This window comes from Conger conger, chromosome 16, assembly GCF_963514075.1.
Source record: "Conger conger chromosome 16, fConCon1.1, whole genome shotgun sequence".
Lineage (NCBI taxonomy): Eukaryota > Metazoa > Chordata > Actinopteri > Anguilliformes > Congridae > Conger > Conger conger.
In genome coordinates this window covers 29066307-29079276 of record NC_083775.1, presented here as the reverse complement: position 1 = coordinate 29079276, position 12970 = coordinate 29066307, and the positions used below count along the sequence as shown (strand labels likewise).

At 48.9% G+C, this 12970-nt stretch overlaps 1 protein-coding gene across 1 annotated transcript in view; it reads right to left on the bottom strand.

The window, feature by feature from the left end:
• The window catches only part of LOC133114711 (trinucleotide repeat-containing gene 18 protein-like), a 76343-nt gene that overhangs the window by 20233 nt on the left and 43140 nt on the right, over positions 1–12970 (bottom strand). The window contains exons 7-17 of the mRNA XM_061224294.1: positions 12650–12843; positions 11167–11313; positions 10580–10767; positions 9817–10204; positions 7916–8839; positions 6346–6494; positions 5711–5844; positions 5022–5150; positions 4445–4616; positions 3488–3866; positions 2426–2695 (exon numbers count right to left, since the gene is read on the bottom strand). Coding sequence (XP_061080278.1) covers positions 2426–2695; positions 3488–3866; positions 4445–4616; positions 5022–5150; positions 5711–5844; positions 6346–6494; positions 7916–8839; positions 9817–10204; positions 10580–10767; positions 11167–11313; positions 12650–12843 — 3074 coding nt within the window. The remainder of the gene's footprint in view (positions 1–2425; positions 2696–3487; positions 3867–4444; positions 4617–5021; positions 5151–5710; positions 5845–6345; positions 6495–7915; positions 8840–9816; positions 10205–10579; positions 10768–11166; positions 11314–12649; positions 12844–12970) is intronic.

Here is a 12970-nt window from a genome sequence, read left to right as displayed (position 1 = left end):
CTGGGTTAGCGCGCCGCGGCTCAGGCGGCGATATCAAACGCGGGCGGAGGCGGCGGACGCTAGGAGCAAGCCTCGCGTACACAAAGCAAGCTGTGCTGGCTGGGAAGACTATGGCGAAACCAAAGGGGGGCGGGAAATGACATCAGACGGGCGCACAGCGACGGCACCGTCTGGAGGGGCTTTGAAGGAATTTGGCCCGTTCAGCCATGGTTATGTCTCATTTAATCCTGCACCTGACTGCTAACACCGCCCCAGGAGACCTTCCCGTTTGGCGCCGCGCTACTGGACCATCGGCTCCATCGCATCACAGTTGATCTGTTAATCGGAGCACAGGATGGCGCCGTGCTTGGGCCTTACACGCATACAACTGCCATTCTGATAGGTCAAATTCGCAACGCCAAGAGAATAGCATTTTAAAGCCTTTTCCTCAACCAACTAAGCTCTGAACAAAATCGCGAGCGCAGTTAGACCAGCCGTGTCGCTAAAAACGTTTTGGTCCTCGTTCTGGACAAGTAAGGGTAATAAGATTCCCCTCTACCTCCCTTAGATACATTTACTTTTTTTTTACCACTAATAAAACAAAGGGTCTTAAAGCCTTACAACAACAAAGGTTTGGTGCATTGCATGGTAACCCCATACCACTTGTATGCATATAGAGAAAAGCTTAGGGATGTAATCCTAAACCCTAATGCACGGCGCTCTACTAAACCAACAAGATTAAAGCAACAGGCGTGCAATATGACAGTTATACACACAACCAGATTGTTTAATTACCTGCATAGTTTAACTAAAGCAATAATTACATAACATGACTGCACAGGACATTGCTCAATGAAGAGATCTGCAAACTATAAAAACTTTTAGTGCATGGTTACAGCAAAACCCTACTTGTAAATAAACTTCTACGTTTGGATTAAATGGCCTACCCTTTACCAGCGATTGTGCAGGTTTAATAAAAGAACCATGGCTGATGGACACTATTTTTGAAAGGTTACACTTTTAAGGATAATAACCAAAAAAATAAGAGAATATGTAAGCCATCAAAATGGCTCTTTTCTCTTTGAGTTCATTTGGTTTGAAGACCTGGACGAATAATTTAGTGAGAGATACGATACAATTGTGAAAAGGGTCACATTAGAAGGGAGAAATGGCGACAGTCCTACTTACAGAGCAATGTTCGCTGCTCGGGCTGCGCTCCTGTCTGCCCTACTCCCAGCCAATCACTTTGCTCCTCTTTTAATGCAGCAGGACAAGCCAATGCACAGACTGACAGACATTAAAGCATCATGGGAAGGGAGGGGGGGGAAGGGGGGCAGAGATGGAGGGTGTTGCCAAGTGGCTGCAGGGAAAAAGCTAGCAAACTAGAACAGCTAGGTTATTCATTGTTTTAGTTTAGCATACAGGGAGTACTCCCATTTTCCAAATATCCCTTAAACAAGTCATGGCCTGAGCAAAACAAACAGATAATGATGTCGACATATGTTTAAAAACTTCCACAGTAAGCTTCCAATTCATGAAAGCTTTCCTGTGATTTATTTAAAAAAAACAAAACAAAAAAACACTACAATAAAAATGTGTATACGAATGCACATGTATGTAATCTGCCATTAAAAGAATACCTGCCTGGCATTGCCTGCAATATCTGCACATTTTGCTATTGCTAGGCCATTATTGGTAGCTGCCAAGGTCTCAAATGGGCCTTGTGCCATTTTCTTTGGTAGTTCTCATTTATATTTTATTCACATAGTGTTGGAAGCATTTTCTCTTCAGATAGACAAGATAATTAACAGTTGGGTAGAATGACTGTCATGGCAGACTGGAGATTAGCACGTCGAAACGTGACTGTCATAAACACTGCGGGCCCTTTTCGGGATCAGTCCGTGAGCACCGGATTCAATGTCTAGCAGCGGAAACGCAACCCGATACAGACATTTTCCGAATTTGGGCTCGGAGGGTTGAGCAGCATTACCGTGTGGTGTAAGGGATATTTGGAAAAAACAGAAGCACCGCGGAATGAAGTGAAGCCACCGAACGAGCAGACAGCAAACACAGCAATAGAGACAAAGCACACAGTTCTCTTTAAGCAATAATGAAATCACCATGTTTAATAAAGCCTGGGTTCCAAACTACAGTACAGTCGACAAGCAAGTTTCGCAAAGCAGCCACACATCACTTTCCCCCCCCCCAATTACAAGTCTACCCACGCCTCTATGGACCAAGAAATAAAAAAGAATAATAATTAAAAGGGGACTCCAAAATGGAGCCAATGCTCTTGTAGAAAATGATACAAAAGAAGACAAAATGGCAGGCAAAATGGCAACCCTGCCAGAATCAAAAATGGCTGCTTTAGAAAAGAGGTGGCCATCATCAAATATGGCCGCCATCTTCATCTGAACTGTACATAGTTAGAGTTCGGTCTAGTAACCTTGGTCGAAAGAGTCTTCCGAGGAGCTGGCCCCCGCCTCCCGCAGCAGTAAACCAAAGTGCTTGTGTGTCGTCCTGCCGAGTGCCCGTTGGGGATGAAGGCCCCCGGACGCCCCGCCCCTCTTTGACAGCGGCCAGCTCTTATTGGACGCCTTGCTGCAGAGGGCAGGCCTTAGCGACCGGGCTCCTGTCCTGCTCAGAGCAGGGCGGGGCGGCCACCCTTCCATCAACTCCTCCTCCTCCTCCTCCTCCTCCTCTTCCGTGTCTGTATCTGTGCAAAAACAGACGGGTCAGATCCGTTTTCCCTGCCTACTGGAGTGTAAAACCCAGCTATGACCAGCTACCAGCTGTTTCAAAACATAGCTTGAGCTGGTGAAACCATGTTGAATGAGCTGGTTGAACTAGTCAAACAGCTACCAGCTGTTTCAAAAACCTTTCAGCAGGATAAACATTCCCTCCTCCACTGCTCTCCCCTGTAAGGAGGGACCTACTTCTCTCATAACAATAGAAAGATGTCTTGCATTTAACATGACATTTTAGTCATTTGGCAGACGCTTTTAATCCAAAGCGACTTACAAGTGCATAGGTTCTTCCACAAGTTAAAGCAACACATCCATAACTAGTAAAATATACATGTGCTGTTCTAAACATACAGTCATCATTACAAAAATGAACAGCCCCACAATCCCCCTCCATAAAAGTAATGAGTAAAAAGGATTAAAAACCTCAATACAAATACTCTTTGATTAAAAATATGCAGCACATTCCCTGAAAGCTTACAGGACTGCTTAATGCATCGTTGCACATGGATATTTACAATAATTTACCATGTTGCCGTAGGAACACACTGGTGATTTAAATGCATAAAACACATTTAAGAGAAATTTGAAACATTTAAATCGATTCGTATTACAAAGTTGGTCAAAAGAAGTTTAAAAGCTTTACAAGCTCTGTGGTTTTTTGGTTTATACGTTTTGACCATCAACCTAACAGCTTATCCTCAAAAAATAAATGACACACTTTAAGACATAAAATATATAAAGAGTGCCTAAATGAGACTTACTGTTGGAGTAGCTGCTGACTTCTGACCTCACAGGGGAATACAGCGCTTTCTGTTGGCCTTTTACATTCATGCAGGGTTCCATGTTCTTTGTTTTGGCGGCCATTTTGTTTTTACCTCCTTTGGACGACTTCTGAAAGAGGCCGAGTCCCTTAGAGAGGCTCTGTTTCCCCGCCTTGGCTTTCAGCTCCATTTCTCGGAGCGCCGAAAACTTACCGCAGCTCCCCGAGCCAGGCGTGGCTCTCCCGTAGTGGCCCTCCGTGTACTGAAAGGGAGACCTGTGGAGTTTACCTAGCTTGGTGAGCGACAGGGCCCTGTCCAGCTTGGAAGCCAGCTGCTCCTGCTCGCTCACTCTCCTCTTTTTGTTGCTCTTCATCGGCATCTGTTCGGAAGAGCGAGCACAGCGGAACGGTCAGGGAAAGTCACTTTCATCGCCAAGGAATAGAAGATGCTGAAGCCCCCCCCACCACCACTACCAGAAGGATTGTGCACTGCAGAAACCCCCCAAAAAGTGAATCTCAATAAGTATTTTAGTCTCATATTGAACATTTAAAATCTTATATCTTTTACTTTTTTGCCAAGTAAGAGAAAAATATTGGCGAGATAAAGATTTGACAATGGGGAAAGACATTTCACTTGTCAAGCAAACAGTAACTTAAAACAAGCTAATATTCTCTACTAGAGAGAGAAAAAAAATAAGATCAAGTCTTATTACAAAACTAAAACGCTCGGCAAGTAATTTTTTGCAGTTTGTTGGCTCTGCCCATCCCTACACTAGAGAGCCACAGGATCTGCTGACTTTCATTGCAACATAACTTAACTGACACAATTAAAGCGGTCGATTACACACCTACTTCAGTTAGGTTTCCTGGGTATACACTGGCTGCCAAAGTTTTAAGGTAAAGACAAAAACCAGTAGACCCTCCAGCCCAAGGCTTGGCCACCCTGGGGTTGACTCACCTCCTGAGAGAAGCTAGATGAGGCCTCCCGATCACCCCACTGCTTGTTCTTTCTCTTTACTTTCATCGCTCCGTCCATGTCCTCGTCCTCTTCTAGGCTGGGTCCCCGAAATCGCTTCCTCAGTATCTCTCCGGCCTCAGAGTCCTCAGAGAGAGGCAGGCTCTTGCTGAACCTAGGAAAAACGGGCAAAATACATCACATAATAGGGGGCACATCATTTCCTGGGACATCCATTGCCAAGGTCCTCAAGGTTCCTGCTGTACCTGGTATGTAGCTGAATCTCAACACCTGCTATATTGGGGAATTTCAATACAATGATGCTTTCAAAGACTACTGGCACGCCCACCCTTTACCCTAACTGAACTTCACTGAATGTTGAACGTTGACTAAATTGACAATACCTAAACTGGGTCAACGAAGTGCAATGCTTCGTAAATTTGAACTGAAAATAATTTCTAACCACTGTGTGCAATGATACAAAATATTTCAAGCTAAAAACTGTTGGTAAAAAGATGCTTCTTTTGAAATTGTCCACAAACTGCAGAGCTGTGTCACCGCGTAAAGGAGAGAGGCTCACCTGGCGTTCCTGGTGTCCAGTTTCCCGGCGGGCGGGGAGGGAGCGGCGAGGCTGTGCTTCCTCTTCCGGGGCCTTCCGGGGCCCCTGCGAGCCGACGCCCTGCTACTCTCCTCCAGGAGCAGCTTCTCCCTGGGGGGCTCAGCAAGAGCGCAGGGTTAGCACCCGGGGTACATCACCGCTGCGTGTGTGAGAGTGTGTGTGTACGTATGTGTGCGAGTGTGTGTGTACGTATGTGTGTGAGTGTGTGAGTGTGTGTGTACGTATGTGTGTGAGTGTGTGAGAGTGTGTGTGTACGTATGTGTGCGAGTGTGTTAGAGTGTGTGTACGTGTGTGTGAGAGTTATTGCATCCCTATGCTTCTCTGGCTTCAGCCTTCAGACTGTTTTTCTAAAAGGTTCTTGGCACTGTTTGTCTCACTGAGTGTTTTTGAAAAACGAATGAGTAAAAGGGGAAAATATGCGTAAAAAAACGCAAAGGGTGAGAGTTTTGTCCCATACACAAAAATAAACAAGAGCAGTGGCAGAGAACGGCGGTGAGTCACACACAGTGACCGGGGAGAGCACGGCTCTGAGCCATAAACACTGGCAAACGATGGAGAAGAGAACAAACGGTTGTAATGATTTTCGGGGATGTTGGCCGGAAAACCGCTAAGAGCTTTGTCCCTTTTTCTTGGGGTGGAGGTTTACTCACTCGCGCTCTCTGCGTCTTTGAAGCTTCGCCAGCTCCCTTTGCCTGTCCTTGTACCTCCTCTGCAGCTCAGCCAGCCTCATGCGGTAGTCCACCTCCAACATGTCCATCCCTTCCAGGGTTGATTTGGAGAAGAGCTGGGGAAGGGCACCAGGAGGCATGCTGAGACAGGGGCCTTCACCATCGCATGGAAACACACACTGCTTCAACTACACACGCTGGTGTCTGTCTACACGCTAGGCCACGGTCTTGGGCTTGTATTCAACTGAAATACCAAGTGCTTCCTCCTCAAAACTACAAACAGGTTTGTAAAATGTTACTGTAAAGTCATACTTTGGACTTATATCCCATGCAAACACACTCTCACGCGCTCTCTCACGCACACAACACACACACACAAAGATAATTAACCCTCCCTTCTCCCTTAACAGACGGAAGCGACGCAAGAGTTGCACTTGACCGTTTTTCAAGGCACATGACCGTTGAGATGCATTGTGATTCCTAGGCCTTTCTATGGGTTTTCTATCAAGAGCCTTAGTCCATAATGGGTTAAGCTTGTGTGACAGGCACTGAGTAAATGAGCCTGTGTGACAGGCACTGAGTAAATGAGCCTGAGAGGGTATTGGACGGATACTCACAGGCTCCTCCTTCTTCTGCATCCAGCTGTACCTCCTGTTGGGGTTGAGCTCCCTGGGGAGGCGGATGGTGACGACGGGCCTTTGCAGCTCCTCCAGGAGAACCTGCCTGCTCGCCAACAGCAGGGTCTCTAACCCACAGGGGCCTGCTACTGTGCAGACAGACACAGACAGACACAGACAGACACAGACAGACACAGACAGACACAGACAGACACAGACAGACACACAGACCGCAAATGAGTGCAAAAGAAGAGAGAAGGAGAGAGACAGAGAGACAGAGAAAACGTCATATACCAGGCTCCCATCCAGGGTGACATGTCTTTAACTGGTTTCCCACTCATTAAGCGAATTGGAGCAAGCTGTTCTCAGGCCGAGTCATTGACATTTTATTGCCCTTAACCAGTTTGTGAAACGACTTACTTTCCAGTACGTGCACTAGATCGCAAATGTAAACAGCATTCATTCATTTGTAGAAATAACTAAAATAAATTGGTAGGGAAGGCGTGTAAATAAGCAATGGCTAAGACAACAGCAAAATAGCAATGCTTCATTAAAACTTTAAAGCAAAGTGCAATTTCATATCTGTCGGCAATGACGGGCGAATGAGACCGGCTCTCAGTCCAACGGTCTTAAGTACGCCCATCAATGGCTGCCACTCGAATCATTACACGGAGTACCATTTACCGCGTCTGTCTTCCGCTGCGTGCAATTTATCCTGCTGATTAGCCCGTGGATGTCAACTGCTCCTGTGAGCTTTTTTTTATTGGGAGTACGATTTGATTACAACTGCCTGCCTCTTAAACTGAGGCTCAAGGTAAAGCCATGACAGAAGCAGGAGAGGAGCACTCAGGATGAAAAGGATGAAAAAGTTGCTTCCTCTTGGCCCAATGTACGTCAAAATGGCTAATCCTACAGCATATGCTACAAGCTTTGAGAGCTTCTGCCAAATTGCCCTGGTCGCTAATCGAATTTCACACTCAATTGCAGGATTGAAAATCAACTTTCATTTTGTGGTTTTTAAACCTTTTTTTCTTAAAAATCATTAACAGCAGACAGACTTGTCTCGGCACCAAAAAAGGACTTGTTCTGAAGGAGAAATAACCACATGTACAGGAGTTATTTTTGGTCGTTTTCCAGAACAAATGGCACTGAGAGCATTGGCTTCATTTTCAGCTGGGGTTTGGCTTCCGGGGCGGACTGCTATGTGACATTGGCTTGAGATCTTAAAATCCACCCGGCGACCTTGCGCCACGGTCTACCACAACATTGGAAGGCGATACAAGACCAATTTCTGGGAGAGTTAGAGCTCTTCCTCCCACGCCAGTGGTCCTCACTCCTGGTCCTGGGGAGCCGCAGGGTGTGCTGGCTTTCGTTGTTACTCGCTACGTAATTGATTGAAAGCAGCTGATTACACCGTCAACCCACCTCACCTGATTTCTTGGGTCTGAATTGGTTACTGATATTATGGTGAAAACAAAAACCAGTACACGCTGTGCTCTCCAGGACCAGGAGAGTGGACCACAGCCCTGCCCGGTTTCTCCTACGAGTTTTGACCCCAGGCTCCACTTACTCAGAAGGGCGGAGTGTTGTCTCTCCAGCTCCAGTTCGGCCACCTCGCCCAGCAGGGTCATGCCCTCCAGCCCGGAGCACCCCAGGGGGGTGAGGTCAGAGGGTGACCCCGGCAGGAGGCAGGCCTGCGGGAGCTCGCTGGCGGCCACCAGTGCGATCATGCCGGCCATGGGGTCGTCGAGGGCGACGTCCGTGACGGACAGGCCAGGGAGCCCGTGAGGCGGGGGGGACGGCGTCTCGGGGGCGGGCTCGGGGACCTCCAAAGCTTCCTCGAGGGGCTGCTCTGAGTCGAGTTCTGGTTCCGTTTCCTCGGGTTCGGGGGAGGCAGGGTCAACCAGAGCTTGGGGTTCGTCGGAACACGCGGAGGGGTGGTAGGTTAAGCCCTCGGGCCCGGTTGACCCCTCCAGGATCGGTGGTTCGGTCTCTGGGAGAGCGGTGTCCGCATCAGGCCCCTGGTATGGAGCTCGGCAGTTCAGGAGGGCGGTCTCCTCCAGCTTCACCCTCCCTCCGTCAGCCAGCTCGTCCACCGTCGGCCCCTCCACCGGCGTGGGCACGACCACGGACCGCCGCCCCGTCTCAAACTCCCCCTGGCAGGAGCGGGCAGGTGCGGGCATCTCCGCGAGGCGGGCCGCGGGGTCGTCGGGGTGCTCCCGGACCTCCTCCAGACCGGGCTCCTCCTTCACCGCGGGGCCGCTGAGCGTGGGGTGCTCTCCGCGGGGCGGGGGAGGCCCCGCCGCGGCCGGGGAGCGCAGGCGTCGGGGCTTCACGTCGGCCGGGGCGGCGGAACGTTCCGGGGTCTCCGCCGGCAGCGGCACGTCTGGAGCCAGCCCGTCTGCGTCCGCCGCCGCGGCCGGCTGGAGCAGGTAGGGGTAGTGGCTGCCGAACGGAGCCGTTAGCGACGGGTACGGGTAACCGGGAGGGATTTCTGCAAAAAGGGGAGGGGCATTTTCAGTCTTACAGAAAACTAAAATGAGCGCCAGAATGTTCCGGAAAGATGGGAACGGACGCGTGACAGAATGGCTAAACACGTCTGAGACTTTGTAAAAGATCCCTCAGCCAGGATTGCAGGGCTTTTCAGCGCTTTCAAGCTCATCGGCGACACAGCAAGTGCAAAATCCTGTGTATACCTAAAATATGAATAATATGACTCAGGGGACCCAGCTGTACAGTCAGAAGCTGATATTTATTTTGGAGAGCCAGCGGCAAATCCCTAGTGACGGGAGGTCTCGTGATTAAGCCTGACAGATACTCTACGCCAGTGCTTCTCAGGTTCGGATGGGGGTCACCCCTGTGAATGAATACTGGGTTTCATTCAAACCAATCCTGCTCAGCTAAAGTTGTTTAGGTTCTTTGATTAAAAAAATTAATAAAATTATAATAATTCAACAGAACGCAGGCTTAGCTTGTTTTCATTGCTTTAGGCTGATGGGGTTCAACTTCAGATATGTCAGCTAAAAACATTAACTTGTTTATAAAAAAAAAAAAAAAAAAAAAAAAAAAGGCAGCCGACTGCAGCTTTCTGGACCGAACAGAGAATTAATCTGTAATTACACACATCCATTAACCTTGATTAAAGGCGACCATTTTAAGTGCCATCTTCTCATTACTTGCCTTCCATTTAGACGCAAAATTGAGGAATTAAATGAACACTCTGGAACAATTAGACACTCTGGAACAATTGACCACCTGCGGTCATGTAGCAATATTGTTCCATTTCTCTCCTCAAACTTAAATTAGTACATAACGGATAATTGCTTCTTTTAACAAAACAAGGGGCAATGCAATTTGCGCAAATTCAATATTAAACAGGCACAGATTATTCCCATGCTTCAACCACACATTGGTTTCCACATATCAGTTTTAGCCATAAAAAGTAACATTGGGAGAAATGTGTTCTCTCACCAGGGTACAGCGCCTGTAGAGGTGCAGAGACATGGTTCTGAAGGTCCAGTTCTTTGTTCTCGCACACGTCAACGCACTCCTCTTTGGGCGGGATGGGGGCAGCCAGCGGGGGCGGGGCGGACGGCGGGCTCGGCAGGCGGGGGGCGGGGGTGGACGGGTGGGAATACGATCGCACCGGCAGGGACTTCTCCGTTTTCGGGGGGGAGGGCAGGGGCGTCAGGGCCTTGCTGTAGGCGGCGGTGGGCGTCGGGGTGCGGGGGGGCGCCGGCTTTCGGGAGTGCAGGGCGGGGCCGGGTCTGGCCGAGACGCCGTGCTTGCCGCCGTCGGCGCTCCTTTTGGCGGCTTTTTCCTCCATTTCGGCTCTGTGCTCGCTCGCCTTCAGCCTCTCCTGTGGAGTGGACGGAAGAAACTGGTCAGGCAAATGGTAAATGGACTGCATCTATATAGCCAAAGCCCTTTACAATTAATACCACCCATTCACCTATTCACACACATAAACGTCAATTGCAATCGTGGGTTAGGCGTCTTGCTCAGGGTGGGGGATCGAACCGGCAACCTTCCAACTGCCAGATGACCTCCTGAGCTAAATTCGCCTTGAGATGGCCGCAAGGCTACAAGATGAGTGCGCCTACCTCCATAGCAGAAATCCAACACCTCAGCACCATGTACTCTGTACTCCCGGTGGTCTCTCAGTGAAGACTAAATCAGGCCTTTACCCCTAAAGAAGGTAAAGGCCTAGCGCCGGGCGGAGGAGGTCACTCACCGCGAGTTGCGCGCTCCTCTGTAGCTCCATCACCTGGGCGGCCTGCTGCTGGATCATCAGGAGCTCCTGCTGCCGGAGCAGCTGCTGCTGGGAGAGGAGGTGCAGCTCCTGGGCGTGTTGCAGGGAGCTGCTGGCCGACGGGTACAGCGAGGGCCACAGAGGGGGGCTCCGCTCCATAAGCTCGGCCGCTGGAGGGGCGGGGGGGACCGGAAATCAGCGCCACGCACCCAGCACCCTACCGCTTAAAGCGCCGCTAAAGCCCTCATTACCACAACCAGTCTACGCTGCACATACAATTAGCGCCTTCACGAAAACACACACATTCAATAACACAACGTTCCCAGGTTAAACAGAAGATAATTACATCCGAGACGTGAAATGGTACCAGCCATTGTGCTATATATATATATATATATATATATATATATACACACACACACACACAATGTAGAAGTCTATATGCCATTTACAGTACATCAAAACAAGCTTGTGTTGGAGCTGATGTACAGAATTGACTTGGAACAGTTCTTGGTTACTTTTGGCGATGAAAGGCAATGATGTTTCCCCGGGCAGAGACCAGGCCATACCGTAGTGTGGGAGGTGCTCCGTGGGGATGACCAGCAGCTGACCCGACTGAGGGTCTCGTGCGAACTGGTACGGAGGAGGTATGGAGCCCGGGAGGGTCTGGGGGTATCCTGGAGGCAGGCCTTGGTGGAGCGAGGGTGGGCCCAGCCCTGTTTGATCAGGAGACAGACGTTCAGAGCTTTTCTCCTCCAAAGAATGCCCACTAGAGCAAAGGTATCAAACTGAATTCCCAGGGAGTTGCAGTGTCTGCAGCTTTTTGTGGGTTCCTTTTAGTCAGCTGTGAATTAAGGTCTTAAGAAGGCGGGTGGATTCTCCAGCCAAACAATGACTTCAATGAGAACAACCTGAAAACCAGCATACACTGCTGTCCTCCAGGACTAGAGTTTGATACCCGTGCTCAAGAGGGTCCACACCCCACTTCTGCTGCAGTTCCCAGCTAGTCCTTGCAAGACTCCCAAGAGAGTCTCTCAACAACCTCCCATGTTTTTTAGACAAGATTGTGAAGTCAAAATGCGGTCAACCGTTTGGTTCAAGCAAACAGTTTAAGTGGGTTTCACCACTTTGCAGCCTGGAATTCATGGACTGTTCATCTGGCGAGAGTTTTCGCCTTTTCCCCTGAAAACCGTGTTTTGTTTTGCGTTTCGTCTAGACAGAAATCAGAACAAGGGAGTAACTGGATGGGGAAATGCGTCATCGCAGAAGACTGCAAACCATTAATGTTTTTCCCAAAACCGCACTCCCAGATGATATCCCTACGCCTACTCGGAGGAGCAATCCGTCACCCAAGCAAGGCCATTTATACCACCTGTCACCAGGCTAGCCCTTATTAAATCATCTGTACAAGGAAATACTTATCATTCAGTCATCTGAAAATTAACCTTCTGTCAAAAAGTTCCATAAATAACCTCTGCTGCCATACACTACTGTGAATCCATTCCGTTGGATGGATGTTCAGTGTAATGAAACCGATGATATCCCTTGTACACGGTTTCACTCGTCCATTAAATCCATGTTTAGATAAGTTATTAATAATAGGCTATTATTCATGATAGTTTCTTACACCACTGATGGAGTTCCCCCGCCTCTGGCATGTCCAAGCAAGTTCAATGTGGAAGAAATGTCCCCAGCACAATAGCAAAAGTAATAAATGAGCAGAAGCTCAGTCAATTACTGGATCATACAGAAACTAAACTGAAGTTTTTGACAAAAATGGGTCATATGCAGTTTATGCAGTACTAAATACACGTGTGAAGTTTTACACAAAACTGCAATTTCCAAGTATGAAAATATGGTAAATTCAAAAGGTCGTATCTGTTTGGAGCCCATTCATTTTGGAATCTTTCAATCTCGATCTCAAAACCACTCAGAATGCAGGTAGATAATTTGAGGGTCACGATACACACTTCAATGTTTTTGCAACGCACTTCTGCAACTGAACAGGGTGAAATCAGCCCAGGGGAGGGTCCCAGAGGCACCAGGTCGTACCGTAGGGCCACATGGAGGGGGCGCTCGGGCGGGGCATCCAGGGGTGAGACACCAGGTGGGAGGCGGGGTCCGGGGGCCACCGCCCGGAGCTAACCAGGGGCGGGCCTCCCGTCACCATCAGATTGGGGTTCAGCCCGTTGGCTGTTGCCTCTGGCAGGTGCATGTGTGTGTAATCCGCCAACTCTTTATTCTCCCTGCAAATGTGAAAGGAAAGATCGTCATTCACACCGGACAACAAAAACAGTCAGGTCAACATGTACAGTCTGAGGTCCACATTCATGAGTCAAAGCACACTGAGCTAGGTACGTCAGGCCAAATATA